The sequence below is a fragment of the Dermacentor albipictus genome, chromosome 7 (genome assembly GCF_038994185.2).
Source record: "Dermacentor albipictus isolate Rhodes 1998 colony chromosome 7, USDA_Dalb.pri_finalv2, whole genome shotgun sequence".
In the NCBI taxonomy this organism is placed as follows: Eukaryota; Metazoa; Arthropoda; class Arachnida; order Ixodida; family Ixodidae; genus Dermacentor; species Dermacentor albipictus.
In genome coordinates, this window is record NC_091827.1 from 48164945 (window position 1) to 48186505 (window position 21561).

A 21561-nucleotide genomic window follows, 5' to 3' on the forward strand; every position below is an offset into this window, starting at 1 on the left:
AGGCTAATAGGATGTCGTCGCGAAGGGCTTGAGGCACTACTAGAAGATGTGGCTTGTCGCCGGCACCTGTGTTTCTTTTGTATAAGATGCCCTCTCGAAGGCAAAATGACGACAACAGTCGCGAAAGTGGGCGAGGAATGGGCACGATGCCGCCTTCTAAGTGATCAATGATGGGCCTTAACTCAGCGTCCGATCGTTGTTTAGCGAGCAGGTCCGGTCTGCTGAGGGCTCCCAGGAAGGCGCTGTCGTCTTCCTCGTCAGGATTCTGAGATGCAACAGGTGCTCGTGATAGCGCGTCAGCATCTTCATGTTTCCTACCGGACTTGTATACGATGGTGATGTCAAATTCCTGGAGTCGCAGACTCCAACGTGCCAATCGTCCAGAAGGGTCTCGGAGGTTGGTCAACCAGCACAGAGCGTGATGATCGGTCACCACTTTAAATGGCCGCCCGTAGAGATACGGCCTAAACTTTGTAGTAGCCCAAATAACCGCAAGGCACTCCTTCTCTGTGGTGGAATAATTGGACTCTGCCCGTGACAGAGTGCGGCTCGCGTAGGCAATAACTCGTTCAGTTCCGTCTTGCCGTTGCACCAGGATAGCTCCGAGACCGATATTGCTGGCGTCAGTGCGTACTTCTGTGTCAGTATCCTCATCAAAATGACCGAGCACGGGAGGAGAAGACAATCGACGTTGTAGCTCCGCAAAGGCAGTCTGTTGTTCATCAGTCCAGAGGAATGGTACGTCGTCACGTGTAAGGCGAAATAGCGGCTCTGCAATCTTCGAAAAATTTTCAATGAAGCGCCGATAGTAGGCACACAAGCCCAAAAACCGTCGGACACTTTTCTTGTCGGTTGGAGTGGGAAAAGCAGCTACGGCATCAGTCTTCTCGGGATCGGGCCGAACACCTGCCGCGCTCACGACGTGACCAAGGAACTTCAGTTCCTCGTAACCGAAATGGCATTTCTCTGGCTTGAGTGTAAGGTCAGCCGATCGAATGGCTTCGAGTACATTCCGAAGGCGTCGAAGGTGCTCGTCAAAAGTCTCCGAAAAGATAACGACATCATCGAGATAGACGAGGCAGCTGTTCCATTTGAGGTCAGCGAGAACTGTATCCATCATTCGCTGGAATGTGGCTGGCGCGGAACAGAGGCCGAAAGGGAGTACTCTAAATTCGTAAAGGCCGTCCGGAGTCACAAACGCAGTTTTCTCACGGTCCCGCTCATCTACTTCAATTTGCCAGTAGCCACTTTTCAGATCGATAGAGGAGAAATACTTCGCGCGCCTCAGTCTATCCAGAGAATCGTCGACACGAGGCAACGGGTACACGTCTTTCTTTGTGACGTTGTTTAGCTTCCGGTAGTCAACACAAAACCGAAGCGTGCCATCTTTCTTTTTAACGAGAACGACTGGCGATGACCAGGGACTGCATGAAGGCTGTATTACGCCGTCTTGAAGCATGTCCTTCACCTGCGTTTGAATCGCATGTCGTTCGGTCGGGGAAACACGATAAGGCTGTTGCCGTATGGGGGACACGTCGTCATAGGTGATGATACGGTGTTTCGTAATCGACGTTTGACGTATCTTCGACGACCGTGCAAAGCAAGAGTGGAACTGGAGCAACAGCTCACGGAGGTGTTGTTTGTTCTCTTCAGGAAGCGTAGGACTAATGTCGACGTTGCGTATAGATGGTTCAGCATTGTCGATTGCCTCGGAAACAAAACACTCCGTGACGTCGGCGATCGGGTCGGCGTAGGCGATGACAGTACCGGGGAAAAGGTGCCGGTGTTCGTAGCTGAAGTTCGTGACAAGAACCTCACAGTGGCCATCATGGAGATCAATAAGGCTTCTTGCTACGCAAACACCTTGAGAAAGCAGGAGAGAGCGATTGCTTTCTGCGACCGCTTCACCGTGTAAGAGTCTGTCACACGCCACCTGAACCACGACACTAGCACGTGGTGGTAACGTGACAGCGTCGTCGACGACACGAAGAGGTGCTCGAGGGTGGATGGTGTTGGTCGTCGCTGCCGCGCTCTTTGTCGAGAAAGTGACGAGGCGTTGGCGAATGTCGATGATAGCTCCGTGCTCCCGGAGAAAGTCCATGCCGATGATTAGGTCTCGAGAACACTGAGGGAGAATGCTCAAGCTGACAACAAACGTAGAGCCGCGAATCTGTATTCGTGCCGTGCACATGCCGAGTGGGGTGACGATGTGCCCGCCAGCTGTACGAACTGGCGCTTGATTCCAAGGCGTTGTCACTTTCTTCAGAAGGGTGGCCAGTTTTTCGCTGATTATAGAATAATCCGCTCCAGTGTCCACTAAAGCAGTCAATTCACGACCGTCGAGGAGTACAGGAATGTCCAAGGAAATTCTTTTTCTGTAATCAGCAGGTACCGTCGTCGTCGATGTATCGTCGGTCCGCGTACGCGTCAGTAGGGGTCCTTGAGCACGTCCAGACTGAGCGGCCTCGCCCCCGAAGGTCGCTGTGGTTAGTTTTCCCGGCGCGGGCTGGGCGACCGACCCCGCACCACACTCGAATACGTACGGCGAGTCGGAGAAAACCGCCGCGGCGAAGGGGAGCGTGACTGGTGTCGAGTTGATGGGGATCCGCACTGTTGGGCAACGTATTGTTCAATTTCAGGAGGACGCTGGCCGAACCTAGGTCGCGGCGAGTTTGCTGAAAATCCGCGTAATCCGAGCTCTCGATAGGAGCACTGTCGGTAGACGTGCCCAGCTTCGCCACAGTGAAAGCAAAGGGGACGGCGATCAGGTGCCCGCCACACGTCTGATTTCCTTGGGGCCTGTCGGTGGTCCTGGTAATACGAGGCCACTTGGACGGGCTGTAGCATGGCCGGGCACGCGGTGCGAAGCGGGGAGGGAGGTGGGGCAGGTTGCCTCAAAGCTTGCGCATACGACATGCGGGAGCTGTCAGTTCTGAGTGGTCGAGCTTCGGTGTTGAAGGGTGGTTCTCTTAGCGCTTGCTGGACTTCGTCACGGAGAACGCTGGACAAGGAGTTGAGCGTCGGCTGTGAGGGTACCGACAGCTTCTGGAGTTCTTCGCGGATTACGGAACGAATGAGCTCTCGAAAGAAATCGACGTGGCCCCCGAGAGCTCCGAAGAAGTCCGTAGGTGAGGCAGCGTTCACTTGGCGTTCGTATGATGGTGCCCGCTGCCGAAGCGTCTGTTCAATGGTGACGGCCTCGGAAAGAAATTCTGACACAGTCTTGGGAGGACTGCGTACGAGACCGCCGAACAGCTGCTCTTTCACTCCGCGCATCAGGTACCGCACCTTCTTTTCTTCCGACATGCTGGGGTCGGCTCGTCGAAAGAGACGCGTCATGTCCTCGACATACAATGCGACACCTTCGTTCGGCATTTTTATACGGGACTGAAGATCACGCTCAGCTCGCTCCCGGCGATCAGGGCTCGCATACGTCTCAAGAATCCGGCGTTTGAATTCTGCCCATGAATTTAGGGCATCTGCACGGTTCTCGTACCAAACACGTGCACCATCGTTAAGGCTGAAATATAAGTTTTTCAGTTTCTCTGCGTAATCCCACTTGTTGAACGCGGCAACACGTTCATAGTGGATCAGCCAGTCTTCAACATCCTCATGTATGGCGCCGTGGAAGGGATTTGGCGTTCGCGGGTTCAGCAGCGTACAATGAATCGGCGTTGGGCCTTCCATACCTGTTGGCATGGTCGGAGCTGCCATTTTCTCTGGGAGGAGTCCAAACTCAGGGTCTTGTCCACGGATCCTTCTGCTGGCGCGGTGTACAGGCGTAACCACCGGTACGGGGCTGGAGCTCCTACTGCTCGGAGGGGTGTGGTGCATAGATTAAATTACCCCGGCACCTCCACCAGTTTGTCACGCTCTAGCACAAGAATAAGGGACAGAAGGATCAGCCAGAGATGAAAAATGCCAAGCACTGAGCGACGGTTCTCCAGCTGTTGTTGTTGTTGTTGTTGTCCCTAGTGGCCGTGGCGGCGCGGGATCTTCGACTTCGTCGTCTTCTTCACCATTTTGCTGGGCACGCAATGCTGAATGTTCGCTGGCTCAAAACACCAGGTGGCAATATCATGTTTACACGGGTAAGCGATGAAGTTGATGACGACCCAACCACGTTTTGGTTGTGTTTGTCCACAGTGCAGCCTGCAGGTTAACAACATTTCGTTTAGGTGCTGAATACCGCTCGCCGCCTCAACCATTTGCCACTTCTTTAACATCTTGATTTACTAGGGTTCACGACTGCAGAATTGAATTGTGTTGGGTATTAAAGCTGATGAGGCTTCCAAGGACTGACTGTTGGTTTTTTGCGGCCCGTTAGATTATCTTGGCACCTGTCACGCAGATATAATTTTTGGATCTGTATTTTACATGCGCGGTTTCGAACATGTTGAACTGTTGCTAGTTGTTTCGTGCAACAGTTGTTCGTTTTTTTTAATACGACATTTCAGCTTCGCCTAGTTTCTAAGAGTGCTCTATTACGTTGCGTTCACAATGATTACAGGCAAGTGATACCTCAACAGATTTATTTGTTTCGCACGAGGAAATCGTCGATATTGTGGTTGCTTGGGAAGTCTCTTAGAAGAGATGTCACTCAGTGCGATTAATTTTTATTAGCTGCGGCATATGGCATTGCTCTTTTACTTTTTGCTAAAAACTTCGAGTCATACTTGCGGAGTTGTTAGACCTTGAAGCTGTCTGAGCAGACTTGCCCCGCTGGGTTCCTTTCTGCCTGTAGGTCTCGTACTCAAATTACTTCTTATCTTTTGCCTCGTAAGACTGCAGCGCTCAAGACACAAATGACTAAATACCCGGCCTTGCTGCCAGCGCCCATCTAACTAGGCCGGCAGTGCTTCGCAAGTGAGTATATCGCATGGCTTCTTTCTTCCGTAACTGTCGACAAAATAATGTAAATGTACGCAAAAGTTGGTAAGACCAGCTCTGCACGTTTCCAACCTAGCCACTAGAGGAATTTCAGATTGCTAAAAGTGCGTATAGGCGGCGTATACGTAGCGGATTCGAATCGGCGGCGCAGCGTCAGGTCGCACTCTTATTCACCCATGCGTTTGGTGACTTCATGCGTACGCATTTCCATTAACAGATCCGTTAATTATTACTCGTGACGCGACTTTTACCGCCCTTATTTGGCAATGACATGTGTGTTTATTAGTACACCAAGATCACGACAATATGTGCCGGCGTTGCACCGGGCGGAGTCATTCGAGATATAAAAGTGCACCAACGTCGTGCGCCTATTATTGAGGGACGAAAACAGGATTACGGCAAGGTTAGTATTTATAAAAAGAAAACAATGCGATTGAAACATCGCGTCATTCACCAAAAAACGAAACGGCTACTTAACACAAGCTCCGTTTCGTATCATTGGGATTCACTGCGCTTGTTTACGCCGGACACCCCGGCATGAATTACGACCGATTTGTCCAAAACTCCATCATAAATGAGGTACTCGGATGCAGTAACACTCTTTATACATGACATGTTTTTGCCGGCGCCAACACGCTGTGTCCCTACATTGCTTGAACGCTAATCGCATGGTCGTCGAAAATATTTGAGATGTCGGTTATTCAAAAATATCTGTTGCACTAGTTTACCCTAAGTTACCTACCAAAGTCGTAAGAGCGACGCAAGTAGAACACAATGTGGCCAGCTACGTGAGGCGACGTCTCTACGAGTTACCCAGGTAGCCGCGGTAGGCGACGATATACGGGCGGTCTTGTGGCTTCTAACTGTTTTCTCTGTCGGTCACCAGGACAAAGCAAACGCATGATGCTTGCATACGGACGAATGATGAAGAGATTGGGATGGTTACAAAAGTACTGTATATATAGACATACAGGGGTATCCCGGCTCATTATTCACCGAGATTATTAACAAATATCATGCCAGGTTAATAAGTGCGAGTGCATGCTTTTTTATAATCTTGTTACAAAAACAATCACCAATTTTTAGTATTCCTGAATCCGACAGAAGATAAACACCCATTGAACGCGAACAAGTCGATTGATATTTATATGCGTTTGCGGAGTTTTCAGTTTCGTCTTCATCTGTAACACCAACATCATAAAGACTCTACACAACATATATATTGGAAATTATTAAATGCGGAATTTCAGCCCGCGCGACGACTGCACGTCTCTGCGGCGTCTAATATTGCTCGGCATGGGCGTGTTGGTCGGTTATGTTTAGTTAGAGTTCCAGCTAAAGCTGACTGCACGCAAATAAGCTGCAAGCAGCCGTGGCGCTATCATAGACTATTACAATCGATGCTGTGACCAACAGGAAGAATAACGCACGTTTTTAGGCGCACCCTAAGACGATGTCAGCGACTGCCAGAATTACTATGTAAGCGTTAGCTTCTACAAGGGATGAATCGCGGCGGTGCCAGCTTTCTGATACGATTTGCTCTAGTCGGATTCACAGCATACGACACATTCGTTTCAAGGATATGTCTAGAAGATTGTCGCTATTCATTCAGAAATATTCAGCCTTTCAAATACAACAAAGCAGTTGGCATACACTGCATCTATGTTGGGGCTTGAATGTGCCCTCACGCAGGCCATACCACGCGATGAGTAAGAAAACCAGAGATGCTTGTTCCGTACAGTCGTATTAGCTTGCATCGGTATACGTGTCCATGCGCGTCCACGTGTCCTTAGTGATTTCTTTATATGTATTTTTATTGCGAAGCAAAATGGGAATACATTTAAGTTCGCCCCAGTACAGATATATGAAGCTTTCAAACTTCGTATATCACCGCAGTGGTGTCCCTTTGACTCGAGGCATTGGGTACCACTGGGTAGGTAGCGGGTTTCTGGTCACATTGACAGTTAACCGCGAAGATGCCTGTCTAAGGCGGATTCGCGGTTTTTGCCAGCGACTTGGGCCATGCACGCCGGTGGGATTTCATTGTATTCAGTTGCGTAAGGGATGGTATGTTTGGCACCAGTTGGTCAGGCCTAGCCGACGCGTCCCAGTATGGCCGAGGCCCGGATTGTCCGGTCGGCATTTCGGGTCAATGGAGAGTGTGGAGCGGAGGAGGAGGATTAGGAGTCCCACTTTCTCTTTTTTGTCCCGGGTTAAGTTGCAATGGCGTTACTAGTTCCTAACATGAGGGGTGTTTAAAATCGGTCAGAGGGGGGTCGTTTGCTAAAATTGCGTGGTAACAAAAAAACTGGCTGTGGCTTAGCTAAGGTTAAGCCCAGGATGCGAAGCATACTAGTCTTTATTTTAACGCGACAGCGTTAAGGAGCTCGTGTCGCAGAAAAGCCGGTGTCGTCGGCGTCGGCTCAGGCGTGCGGCGCTTGCTCAGGCGCACATTTCGTTGTCGCGCCGAACGCTGCGTTGCTCGACGCTCACCGCGTCCGATGCGGGGTGCGTAGTCGCTACGCCGTAGCAAAGCCACCTAGACATAGTCTCTGTAGCACGCCGCAACCTTCGCTTCTCATTCCAACGAGCAGCATCTCACCTCGTGAGTGTCTAGCAGAGGCAAGCGCAGCTGCTTATATTGGCGGCGAGGAGTTACGGAGTCGCCCTCTATCGGAAGCGCCTCGCTGGCGTAGTATGAGGGATCACGTGGCGCGCTCCTCATAGGTTTTGCTGGCAGCGCTCACTGAAAACACCACGCGCGAGCTCTCCCGGACATTTCTGTAAGTACTTCCGAAACGAGAGAAGTTTCTTACTGTGTAAATAATAATCTTTGGCAAACTCAAAGCACACATTCGTTTACAGCCGCGATCTCTTTACCGAATACGTACAGTGAACGCTACTGCGCGCGGTCGCCGCGATGAAGTCTCCCGAACTGGCTTCTTGCGCGAAAGGTAGGTAAACGCTGAAAGCAAACTATGTGAAATATGTTCTTGTAGCGTTTGTATAACTAAATGGAGCGTAATAGAACGAAGCCTCAATGCAGCGATCGCGCAGATTCGCCGCGACCGACTGCGCGTCTGCATGCTTGTCCGCGCACTGTTTCGCTTTCTCCGCGCGCGCGTTTTCGCACCGTGCCATGAGCTTAAGGCCGCAGAATATGAGCATTTGACAGTATACAAGCAACCATTGTTGCGTGGGCGCTATCAAAGCTGTTCAAAAATAATTTCATTGTAGAGACTTGACGCCTACGGGACTGTGATGTGCCGTCGCGACGATTCAATCTTTTTTTTCTTCTAAATTCTTTGATCTTTCAATACTATTTCTCGAGTTGCGTCGCACTGTATGTTTATCGGCGTTCTCAGCGCGCAATTTCCCGCTGCTCCTTTTTTGTAATCCAGTGCATTAATTCATAACACAAACATGACCATATGCCATGCTTTCTTTAAATGTGCTTCGTACCGCTGCCTTTCCACTCCACTGAACTTGCCACTATCTATAATATCACAAGTTCATAGACTAAACCATCATGACATTAGTCGGGCAGCGGACTCGCGCGAGCGTCTCAGTGCGCGTTTTCAGAACGTCGCGGACCGGGCGCCGTAGCAGAAATCTTCCTCGCGTCTTGGCTTGCTGCATACCCGAGTTGTAGCCGATGACTGTTTACCGGTTTAATGTTTCGCGAGCCAAGCTTCACCCAGCTTGTCCTGCGGCTACGTGCGAATAAGGCTGACACCGGCCTCCGTTACGTGCGTCGGGCCCTGTGGCACCGAGCAGTAGCCTACCATGTCGCGCGCCTTCAAAGGCAGCCACTACCTATTGTAGTGCTTTCAAGCGTTGTAAAGGAGACACTCGAAACGGGAAAATTTCGCCACTAAATGAAAACCGCAGCGTACGAGGGAATTTAAGCTCGTTTTCAGCTCGCTTCGGCGCGCCCGAAGCAGCCGACGCGGCCGCTATGTCCACGTGATCCCTCCTAGCACGTCACGACGACGGTGGCGCCAGCTTTTCCAGTGGTGGAGCTCGAGGCCAATACCGCCACGACGCCGCGAGCGACGGCGCGAGTTGGAGCCCCGTTTCTCCTCTGTCGTGACGTCACGGTGTCACGTGGTCAGCCTTGAAGGCGACGCCGCGAGCGACGGCGTGAGTTGGAGCCCCGTTTCTCCTCTGTCATGACGTCACGGTGTCACGTGGTATTGAAGGCGACACCGCCGCGCCTGGAGAGTTGGGTTGAGCTCTAGTAATATGCTTCGCATAACACTGGTATACTGAAATCGCTGATATTGTTACGGGTATGTTGGAAGTATAAGACTGAATTTACAATGCATATACAAAGTACAACAACCCGCAGCAGCCAGCGCCTCGCCATCTTCTTCTCCCTTTCTCTTCCTTTATGCTTCCGTAACAGGACTCCCGTGTCCTGAAGCGCCGCCTCGGTGCATGGTAGGTGAATAACTACGAGCGAAGTATGACTTCAGCCACGAAACGTGCACGACGTCAACAGGCGGCGCACTTGAGGTTGGATGAAACTGTGACGGCACGATTTCGTAATTGACGTCGTCAACTTGACGTAGGACTTTATAAGGCCCTGGGTAGCGAGGGAGACGCTTCTGGGAGAAGCCGACCCGACGACATAGTGACCAAAGCCGCACCCAAGCACCTGGGGCGAACTAAGCATCGCGATGGCACCGGTCGTAACCCTCTTTTTGCAGATGCTTCGACGCTAATAAACGGGATCGGACGACTTGACGCGCCATGTGAGAGCGATCGATGACTTCACGAGTGTACTCAGTGGCAACGCGTGGCACAGAAGGTAGGAGGGCGTGAAAGGGCAAAGTGGGGTCACGACCATACAAAAAACCAAAGGGTTCACCCTTTGGTTTTTTGTATGGTCGTGTCGTGTGGCATGTCGTGACGAGTTTTACGCGAATGTCACGCACTCCAGCCTGGCGTCCCAGACGCCGTGATCGTTGGAAACGTACATCGAGAGCACCTCTGCGAGTGTTCGGTTGAGACGTTCCGTAATACCGTTCGTTTGCGGGTGGCAGGCGGTGGACAGCTTGTGCTCAGTTTCACAAGAGCGGAGGAGATCGTCCACAACTCGAGACAAGAGCGACCTGCCGCGGCCTGTAAGTAAGTGTCGAGGTGCACCGTGCTGGAGAATGACGTCGGGAAGGATAAAATCGTTCATACAGTACAGATAAACAGTACAGACAGAATGTAATCCAATGTTTTCAAATTCCTGCGGTAGCATCAGGGCTACGCGAACAGAAAGCTACTGGTGCCATCGCATCCAGTGGACGTCTAACGATTCGCACCACGCCCTCTGGTGGTGACGCATGCTACTTTGCGGGCTGACCGTACACCAAGATCCCGACAATATGTGCCGGCATTGTGCCATGCGAATTCGTTCGAGATGTAAAAGTGCACCAACGACCTGTGCCTACTATTGAGGTACGGAAACAGTATTACAACAAAATTAGAATTTAAAGAAAAGAAAACAATGCGACTGAGACATCGCATTATTCATCAAAAAAAACGAGACGGCTAACTTAACGCAAGCTCCATTTCGTAATATGGGGCTTCTCTGCGCTTGTCTGCGCCGGAACCATCCGGCAGGTATTATGACCGATCTGTCCAAAACTCCGTTAAAAATGAGGAGTACGGATGCCGTAACACGCCTTATGCGTGACATGTGTTTGGCGGCGCCATTACCCTGTGTCACTACATTGCTTGAACGCTAATCGCATTGTCGTCGAAAGTAATTGAGATGTGGGTTATTAAGAAATTGATGTTGTACTTGTTTACCCTAGCTTACCTACAAAATTTGTAAAAGCGACGCAAGTCCATCACAATGTGGTCAGCTAGATGAGGCGAAGTGTCTGCGAGCTACCGAGCTAGCAGCGGTAGCCGGCGATACGCGGACGGTCTCGCGTCTTCTGATTGTTAGCTCTCTCTGTCACGAGGGCAGAGGCAATGCATGATGTTTGAACAGGGACAAATGACGATGAGAGTGGCGTGTGTACAAAAGTGCTGTATGCACCTAATGGGATATTCCGGCTGATCATGCACCGAGTTTAATCAAAGATAAAATGCCAGCTTAATAAGTCCGAGTGCATGTTTTTTTATGGTCTTGTTAGCGCAACCATCACCAATTTTTATTATTCCTGAATCCAAGAGAAGGTAAACACACATTGAACAAGTCGATTGATATTTATATGCGTTTATGGCGTTTTCAGTCGTCTTCATCTGTAACAGCGACTTTATTCAGACCCTACAACGTATATATTTGAAATTATTCATTGCCGAGTCCCAGCCCATACAGCGACTGCACGTCTCAGCGACGTGTACTATTACTCGACATGGACGCGTGCTGGTCATTTTTATTTAGTTTGCGTTTCAAGTGAAGCTGATTGCGCGGAATTAAGTTGCAAGCAGCCGTGGTGCAGTCATACAGTATTACAATCAATGCGCTGTAGCATATGATGTGCACAACAGGAAGAATTACGCACGCTTTGAGGTACAACCTATAAAGATGTGAGCAACTGGCTGAATTACTATGAAAACCTTAGCCTCTGCAAGGGATGAAGCGTGGCGGTGCCAGCTTGCTAATTTGATCTGCTCTCGTTGGATTAACAACATATGACATATTCCTCTAAAGGATGTGTCCAGAACTACGAAAATTGTCGCGATTAGAAATATTTAGCCTTTCAAATACAACAGAGCACTTGACCTACACTGCATTTGTGTTTGGGCTTGAATGTACCGCTACGCGCTGATTCAGAAAATCAGGGCTGCTTGTTCCGTATTGTCATATGTGCCTGCTTCTGTCACCGTGTCCATGCGCGTCCATGTGACCTTAATGATTTCATTGTATATATTGCACGCGCTAACGCAAGAGTAAGTAACAGTACGAGCAGCCAGAGACGAAAAATGCCAGGCACTAAGCGACGGTTCTCCAGCTGGCGCGGGATGTTTTACTTAGTCGTCTTCTTTGCCGTTTTGCTGGGCACGCAATACTGACTGTTCGCTGGCTCAAACACCAGGTGGCATTATTCCCCCTCCCAATAAAGCATTGACTCGATGCTCAAACACAAAACGTGCACGGAAAGTACGCAAATCAGGTTAAAAAAAGGGGGGGGGGGGGAAACGCGCTAGCACACATTACGGGCACGCACACGAGGCAAAAAAAAGGGTTCTGTCGTCGGGAACAAAAAAAATTAAAAAAAACGCTTCGCAGTTCTTTGGAGGACGACGCAACGACAGCAAAAAACAAAAGTTTGTTTCACCAGTACACTTAACATCTCCGTTCAAAATACGGCTTGAGGCGGACGACATGTACAGTCTCTGCGCGTGGTAAACGGCGCTTGGGCGATGGTATGTCTCTGTCTGGAATCACTTCATAGTTCACGTCGCTTACACGCCTTAGTACTGTGTATGGTCCGAAGTACTTGCTCAGGAGTTTCTCGCTGAGGCCTTGCCGTCTAATGCGGTTCCAAACCCAAACTTGGTCACCAGGCTCATAGGTAACTTGTCGATGGTGAAGATTGTAGATTATGGCATCTGTACACTGCTGCTGTTTTATGTGGACACGGGCCAGTTGACGTGCTTCCTCGGCACGCTGAATGTACTCCTCGATGTCAGGGGCTAACTGGTCGAGCTGATCGATGTCTTCATACGGAATCATGGCGTCTAGCATAGTTTGAACATCTCGAGCATAAGCGAGGCGAAGCGGCGTAAATCGTGTAGTTTCCTGTGTGGCAGCGTTGTACGCAAACGTTACGTACGGCAGTATTTCGCCCCACGTTTTGTGCTGCACATCCACGTACATAGAGAGCATGTCTGCCAGTGTTTTGTTTAGTCTTTCTGTCAAGCCGTTAGTCTGAGGGTGGTATGCAGTGGTCTTTCGAAGAGTCGTGTAACTCAACTTGAAGATGTCGTCCAGAAGCTTCGCCGTAAATGCCGTGTCTGGGTCAGTGATGATGAATGATGGTGTGCCATGCCGAAGCACAATGTGATGCATAAAAAACTGGGCAACTTCACATGCTGTCCCGCGTGGTAGTGCCTTCGTCTCAGCGTAACGCGTCAAGTAATCAGTTGCGACAATGATTCACTTATTGCCGGAGGAAGACAAGGGAAATGGTCCAAGAAGGTCCAATCCAAATCGATCAAACGTACGCGGAGGGTCGATGGGTCGTAGAAGGACTGCAAGCTTGAAGGGTGGTGACTTTCGGAGCTCGCATTCACGGCACCCTTTCACGTAGCGTTTGACGCAAGCAGTCAGTCTAGGCCAGTAGTACAGGTCCGTATCCGGTTCAGAGTCCTTGAGTAGCCCAAGTGACCAGATGTCGGCTCGTCGTGGCAGGCTAATAGGATGTCGTCGCGAAGGGCTTGAGACACTACTAGAAGATGTGCTTTGTCACCGGCATCTGTGTTTCTTTTGTATAAGATGCCCTCTTTTAGGCAAAATGACGACAACCGTCGCGAAAGTGGGCGAGGAATGGACGCGATGCCGCCTTCTAAGTGATCAATGATGGGCCTTAACTCAGGTTCCGATCGTTATTTAGCGAACAGGTCCGGTCTGCTCGTGACAGTTCTTGACAAGCACCTCACACTGGCCATCATGGAGACCAATAAGGCTTCTTGCTACGCAAACACCTTGAGAAAGCAGGAGATAGCGATTGCTATCTGCGACCGCTTCACCGTGTAAGAGTCTGTCACATGCCACCTGAACCACAACACTTGCACCTGGTGGTAACGTGACAGCGTCCTCGATGACACGAAGGTGTCATCGAGGACGCTCGAGGGTGGATGGTGTTGGTCGTCGCTGCGGCGCTCTTTGTCGAGAAAGTGACGAGGCGTTGTCGAATGTCGACGATAGCTCCGTGCTCCCTGAGAAAGTCCATGCCGATGATTAGGTCTCGAGAACACTGAGGGAGAATGCTCAAGGGGCACGCAATGCTGACTGTTCGCTGGCTCAAAACACCAGGTGGCAATATTTTTGTTGCGAAACAAAATGGGAATACATATAAATTCGCATCAGTACAGATATATGGATCTTTACATGTTCGTAATATCACCGCAGTGGTGTCCCCTTGACTCGAGGCATCGGGCACCACTGGGTAGGTGTGTAGTGGGTTTATGGTCTAATTGACAGGTAACCACGAAGATGCCTGTTGAAGGCGGATTCGCGGTTCTTGCCAACGACTTGGGCCATGCACACCGGTGGGATTTCATTGTATTCAGTTGGGTACGGGATCGTCAGTTTGGCCCCAGATGGTCAGGCATAGGCGACGCGTCCCAGTATGGCTGAGGCCCGGATTTGTCGTCCGGTCGGCGATTCGGGTCAATGGAGAGTGTGGCGCGGAGGAGGAGGATTAGGAGTCCCACTTTCTTCTTTTTTTTCTTTTTTTTGCGCCGAGCTTGCAATGACGTTAGTTGTTCCTGACGTGAAGCATGTTTAAAAGAAGTCAGAGGGGGTTCGCTTGCTAAAATTGCATGATAACAAAAGCATTCTATAGCCAAATCGTTGATATCATCGGAACCGAACTGCCCACGAACTTTACTTCAGTATATATGTGCAAAGTTGCACATATATACTGTGCCTAATTGAGGTACGGAAACAGTATTACGACAAACTTAGAATTTAAAGAAAGAAAACAATGCGACTGAGACATCGCATTATTCATCAAAAAACGAAGCGCCTACTTTACACGAGCTCCACTTCGTATGTATGGGCTTAACTGCGCTTGTCTGCGCTGAACCCACCCGGCACGTATACGGACTGGTTTGTCAAAAACTCGATCTGGCTTAAATGAGTACGAATGCAATAACACGCCTTTGTTACGATCACCCTGCCAGGTGTGAGAAGCATTCAAACGGGTTTGCCCACGTCAACATAATCGCCCTCTTCTACAAATCGACGCCACCTGATTCTCCACGAGCTGACACAAAAGAATAGAAACCCAAACCGAACGTCGAGACGTTGTCACCCCTTTTACCCGAGGTGACACCAAGGATGGGCAAAAGGGAAAGACAGGCTCCGGAAGATGACGGCTACGACGACAGGACCTCCGGAGGTTATTTACGGCCGTGCTTGCCAACGTGTTAGTAAGACTGCGCGAGACTCAGATGAGAGTCACATCCATGTACCAATGAAGTGAATACAATATTTTCTACTTTTTCTTTCATCCTCCCTATGCGCGGCATCGTCGTCGTTTCCGGATTCATGCGGTAAAGGCCCACCTCCACTGTTCGAGATCACGTCACCTTATACATGACGCGTTTTGGCGGTGCGAACGCGCCGTTTCACTGCATTGTTTGAATGCTAATCGCACTTGCCGTCGAAAATAATCGAGATGTCGGTTCTTAGGGAATTTCCTTTTTGTATTTGTTGCCTACCAAATACGTAAAAGACCCGCCGTGGTTGCTCAGTGGCTATGGTGTTGGGCTGCTGAGCACGAGGTTGCGGGATCGAATCCTGGCTACGGCGGCCGCATTTCGATGGGGGCTAAATGTGAAAGCGCCCGTGTGCTTAGGTGCACGTTAAAGAACCCCAGGTGGTCGAAATTCCCGGAGCCCTCCACTACGGCGTGCCTCATAATCAGAAAGTGGTTTTGGCACGTAAAACCCCATAATTTATTTTTTTAGATACGTAAAAGTGACAAAAATCAAACAACGAACTCAGCTACATGAGGCGACGCTTCTATCAGCTACTGAGGTAGCATCATTAGCCGACGATACGCAGACGGTCTGCCGCACCTACTGTCTGTTATCTCTCTCTGTCGCGAGGACAAAAGTCATGTATAATGCTTTAACAGGGAAGAATGATGATGAGAGTGGGATGTGTACAAAAGTACTTAACGCACATACTGGATGTCTTGGCTTATCATGCACCGAGTTTATTCACAGATATAATGCCGGGTTAATGAGTCCGAGTGCATATTTTTTTATGGTCTTGTTAACAAAGCCATCACCAATTTTTAGTACACCTGAATCCAGCAGACCACACCCATTCAAACGCGAACAAGTCGATTGATATTTAAATGCCCTTGTGGCTTTTTCCGATTCCTCTTTATCTCTAACAGTGACGTTACACAGACTCTACAACCTACTTGAGATTATTTAATGCCGAGTCCCAGCCCGCTGAGCGACTGCACGTCTCTGACGTGCGATATTACTCGGCATGGGCGTGCTGGTCAGTTTTGTTTAGTTTCCGTTTCAATTGAAGCTGATTGTACGTAAATAAGTTGCAAGCAGCCGTGGCGCAATCACACGGTATTACAGTCAACGCGCAGTAAATATGCTGTGCCCAATAGGAAGAATAACGCACGTTTTCAGGTGCACCTTATGACGATGTCAGCGACTGGCTTAATTACTATGTAAGCGCTAGTCTTTACAAGGGATGAAGCATGGCGGTGCCAGCTTGCTAACTCGATCTGCTCGCTTTGGATTGACAACATACGACATAGTCGCCTAACGGATGTGTCTAGAACTAAGAAGATTGTCGCCATTCATCCATAAATATTCATATACATCAGAACACTTGACCTACGCTGCATCTGTGTTTGGGCTTGAATGTAGACCATACCACGCGTTGAGTCAGAAAACCAGAGATGCTTGTTCCGTACGGTCATATTCGCTCATTTCGGTCTCCGTGTCCATGCGCGTCCACGTGTCCTTAATGATTTCGTTATATGCATTTCTATTGCGAAGCAAAATGGGAATATATATAAATTGGCAACAGTACATATATCTGGAGCTTTAAACCTTCGTGATATCACCGCAGTGGTGTCCCATTGACTCGAGGCATCGGGTACCACTGGGTAGGTGCGCAGTGGGTTTCTGGTCTCATTGACAGGTAACCGCGAAGATGCCTGTCTATGGTGGATTCGCGGTTGTTGCCAACGACTTGGGCTATGCACACCGGTGGGATGTCATTGCATTCAGTTGGGTACGGGATCGTCAGTTTGGCCCCAGTTGGTCAGGCATAGGCGACGCGTCCCAGTATGGCTGAAGCCCGGATTGTCGTCCGGTCGGCAGTTCGGGTCAATGGAGAGTGTGGAGCGGAGGAGGAGGATCAGGAGTCCCGCTTTTTTTGTTTTTTTGCCCCGATTTTAGCTCCAATGGTGTTAATAGTTACTGATGTGAGGCGTGTTTAAAATTGGTAAAACTTGATAAAATTACATGGTAACAAAAACATGGTATGCTCAAATCGTTGATATATCTTTGGAACCGAACTACCCACGAACCTTACTTCAGTATATTTGTGCAAAGGAAAGAAACCAACAACTCGATCATGCACGTGTCACGTGCACAGATGGTGTCGCTCTTCCGCTCCGCCTAACACATTCGAAGTTCAATTGACCGTTTCGTACAGCGTTCAGTTAAGGTATAACTCGGTAGTACGTTTGTCAATCCGAGCTGCAGTGGTCGCTTTTGAGAGAGCACGCATCTCAGACACGGTAAATATATTCCATCAAATCCCGAGCCTGCGCCCATCAGGAATTGGAAGGCCGAAATGCGCGGGCAATTTTTGCAGAGGCTTCGAGCTTACTTGATTATTGCGAAACCGAGTTCGACACCCCGGCTTTCCATATAGCGTGAAGTGACTCTCCCAGCAAGACATAATGGTTAATTGACATACCCTAACCTACATGTCCGCTTTTATGAAAACTCGCGCCTTTCCTGCAGCTATCGCCGTGAAAATAGCGGTCTGGCACTCGAACAGAGGAAAAAGTTGCAGCTGCAATCTAGGGCCATATTTGCTGCAAGGTCTTGTCGTCTGATTCTGCATCCCCAACGTACTTTCGAAAGCGCCCGCTAGGTGGCTATCATTGGGGGCGTCTATATAGGCGGTGCACCGCGCTTATAGGCAATCCGCAGACTTTTCAAACCTGCCGGGGTTGAGTCCACAATCCAGGCACACTCCTGGCCATAAACATTTTGTTAACGTCGTTAAACTGCCTTACGAGGGCTGACAATTAGTTGTTGCGACCGTTATCGACTGCTATAACTTCCCATTTATGTACACATTTGAATCAGTGACTTCTCCCATTGGTCAAGCGGTGGCACCGGCTTCAATACGCGGTGACCAGGACGAATACTCCTTCAAGTGTCATGCTTTCTTTCCGAGAAATCCCAATGGGCTTTCGAAGACGACGAACATATATGCTAGCACAGCGAAGCTTTCCTTGCGATCCCTGACCATGGCTGCAGTAGGGCGCTGCAGCCGTAGTACAAAGTAAAGCCTTCAACGCAACAAGTCGGCTTATATAAATGTATATTAATCTGTACTACCCTTACACATGTGCCGGTGGCCAGCTCTGTTCTTTACGAAATTACGCAATAAAACAGCAAACAGTATACCTAAATATCCAGACGGCTACAAACGCCTCCAAGCGAATGTATCCTTTATTACAGCGAAGCTTCCCGTGCCTTTATATTTCGGGGTTTGGCCAGTCTGCTTGGTCACTTTGTTGAGAGCCGAAATGGGCCAATCCTACCGATAATGCACCATAGTAACCTTAGCTACAGAAAGTGGGTCACTCCTGGAGATTGCGCAATAGTAAACTTAGCCGCTTCCGCACATCATGCAGTGAAAACAGCTGATCTCAGAGACAGTGTCGGCCACATTCGCATGGGTCACGTGGTACGGGCTCTTGCACGTCCCACCTGGCGGGCATGCATGTTATCAATGGCTACGCTGCAAAACGCATTCCAGATGATTAACAATTTTAGAGCGTCTAATTACCCGATTGCCGAATGCTTCGCTTTCAAACATATTCCGACACAAGCGTTAAAATCTATGCCTCAAGTGCTTCCCTTTTAGTGAGAAGCTAAGCGACTTCAATGACGGTATATTTGGGGTTCCTGGAGAGCATTGTCCTTTCGCTCGAACGATGGGAATCGTGATCACCGAGCACGGCAAAAACCAACGGGAGGCACGCACCCTAAACATCTCTATGATGATCTTGGTGGCGACCATCTGGCCGATGATGAAGACCACCTCGTTGTCCGAGTCGCTTTGGACACGGGCCTTGGGCGCGTATTTGCGCAGCAAGGTCGTGATGGTCGCCACCTGGCACCTCCGCGGCATCTTGGTGATGTTCATGCGGTAGCCGGTGCCAAAACGCTGCTTGAGGAACGTTGGCCCTCCGCAGCACCTGAGCAAGTATAGGAGGGAATGTCCATACGATATGGGTGCCACTTTGAAGTACCAGTGTATTTATTCATTTTATGACGCGATTAGCGTTCTTAGGGTGCTTCACGCACTTTCCGGAGTCCTATCTATCTATCTATCTATCTGTCTATCTGTCTGTCTGTCTGTCTGTCTGTCTGTCTATCTATCTATCTATCTATCTATCTATCTATCTATCTATCTATCTATCTATCTATCTATCTATCTATCTATCGTTTTCCAGCAGGCCTGGCAAGCGCGTCGAGCTGCTGTGCTGAGGGATCAGGGTTCGAAGCCAGCATACCGGCCAACATTAGTCGCTGGATATGTGGCACTGGATCTCTGACACCGACATGGGTCACAGGGGATGCGACACTGGGTATGTACCGTTAGTCAATGAATATCTCTGACGCTGTCTTGGATCGCTGTGTATGTGCTACTCGGTCTCTGCTGCTCTTCAATGGACCTCTTTGATGACAACTTGGATCACAGATCATGTGCCAGTAGGTGTGCCGCTCTTCAGTCAACGTGCCAAATTTGGAAACTATAGGCAAGTGGGAATGTGCTGCTCTGCAATGACAAAAGAAGGAAAGTCATTTCGTTTCCTCCGATGCTAGGCGGAATTGAGTCGATGCCGAGCGCGGACTTAGCATAGGCGAACTAGACGGCACTGTGTGTGCAGTATGGGCGGCGCGGTAGATGAGTCCATTTGGTCCAGCCAATTTCGACCAGCGAAATCTACCATTGAAGACCTTTAAAAATTTATCTCGACCTGGGCACAGTCGAACCCACTTCACACGGTTTTCCCAAGAGCAGCAGCGCGGCGCTTTAGCAAGTTGCGCCACAATTTTGTTTTCTTTATTGTCAAGCTGCGCCACAAATGCACTGGGTGTGTGCCGGTCTTCAATGAACCTCTCGCCAACTCGGTCACTGCGCACGCATGTGCCATTGGGTGTGCAGCGTTCGCACACACTGGCACTCCACGCATCTAGTCTCAAGAGGCCACGCGTGAACTTTTTGGCAACGTCACTAGATGGCGCTACGTGTCTAGGAAAAGAAAGGTAGAGAGGAGCTCCGCTCCCGCATGGTGTGTTTCTCAGCGTTGGCGGAGCACCGACGCGCCATGCATTTCGGAGGCCACGCGCAGGCTTCGCGCCACCACCGCTAGATGGCTCGGAAAGTTCGTAGCTCCCTGAAGCCTAATAGGAAGGAGGATGCCGGTTCCCGAAGGAGGTACCAATAAATCATCGTCACCATCATCAAGACGCGAGAGGAGTCCCGCTGCAGTACAGGCCTTATATTTAAGGCATTCCGGCGGCGGTACACTAAAGGGGGCGCCAGTCTGTTTCTGGTCGCAAGGACAGTAATTAAATATGTTGTGTTACTATCATAGTGCTTCGATTCTAAACTCATTACCATCGACAATCATCCTGATATGGGTTCTGCCGAATGCTTATTTATTTATTTGTTTATTTATTTATTTATATATTTATTTGTTAGCCGGTGATGGGAGGGTATAACGGAGAAGGTAGGGAAGGGGTACGTACACTGAAGGAATATGTTTCACTAGTATCAAAATAAACAAGAACAAAAGAAAGCAAAATGGTACAGGGTAATATCCATTCAATCGTACAATAAGTATTGGCGAAAGCAATTTAACACCATAAATGAATAAACCAGAAAGTGTAACACACATATAACCCGTAGTACAGGCCTTATATTTAAGGCATTCCGGCGGCGGTACACTAAAGGGGGCGCCAGTCTGTTTCTGGTCGCAAGGACAGTAATTAAATATGTTGTGTTACTATCATAGTGCTTCGATTCTAAACTCATTACCATCGACAATCATCCTGACATGGGTGATTGTCACATGGTGCGACTGCGCAAAGGTGCTTGAAATTTAGTAAAGATTAATTCAATTGAAATGGGCGTGGTTTGCGATACCAGCCAATTGTGGTTTGAGGTATGAACGAACGGACGAATGATGATGTGCGACAAGTGATTCGTTCAACTCTACACGAATTTGCACGAAATTGAGGGTGGTATAACAACAAGGTATAAGGTATGAGGTAATTTCGCGGTACCATGCCTCTATAATCCAGCAGATCGCGTCACTTGCGACACTCAGCAGTCTTCTGGGCTAGCTCTGGCTGTCGCCCTCTGAACTGCATTGATCACGTGACCTCGACGCGTAGGCCGTGTGGGCCGAGCTGGCCGAGCGTGCCCTGTCTCATTCGCGGGACTTCATGACGTCAGCAGCGACTGTGGAGCACGCCTGGAGGGCCCTCATAATCGTTATCGTAATCAAATGTATAGGCGCAACAGCGGTTGGGAGCGGTGGGAAAGTGGTTCGGTGGTGTGCCTCCTCAATCAACCTCACCCTATTGTAGAATCTCTTAATTCTCACCTTCCTGCCCTTTGGTCTCGAGGGCTAAGTGAGCAACGGAACAAAGTCTACATTCTTCTTACCAAAGTAAATCCAGTGCGCCAAG

The 21561-nt window shown here is 49.5% G+C and overlaps 1 protein-coding gene across 2 annotated transcripts in view; it reads right to left on the reverse strand.

Annotated features, from left to right (window-relative positions):
- Window positions 1-21561, reverse strand: part of LOC139047974 (phospholipid-transporting ATPase ABCA3-like) — a 201193-nt gene that overhangs the window by 149099 nt on the left and 30533 nt on the right. For both annotated transcript variants that reach the window (XM_070522211.1, XM_070522210.1), the window contains exon 13: window positions 18842-19055. In XM_070522211.1, coding sequence (XP_070378312.1) covers window positions 18842-19055 — 214 coding nt within the window. The remainder of the gene's footprint in view (window positions 1-18841; window positions 19056-21561) is intronic.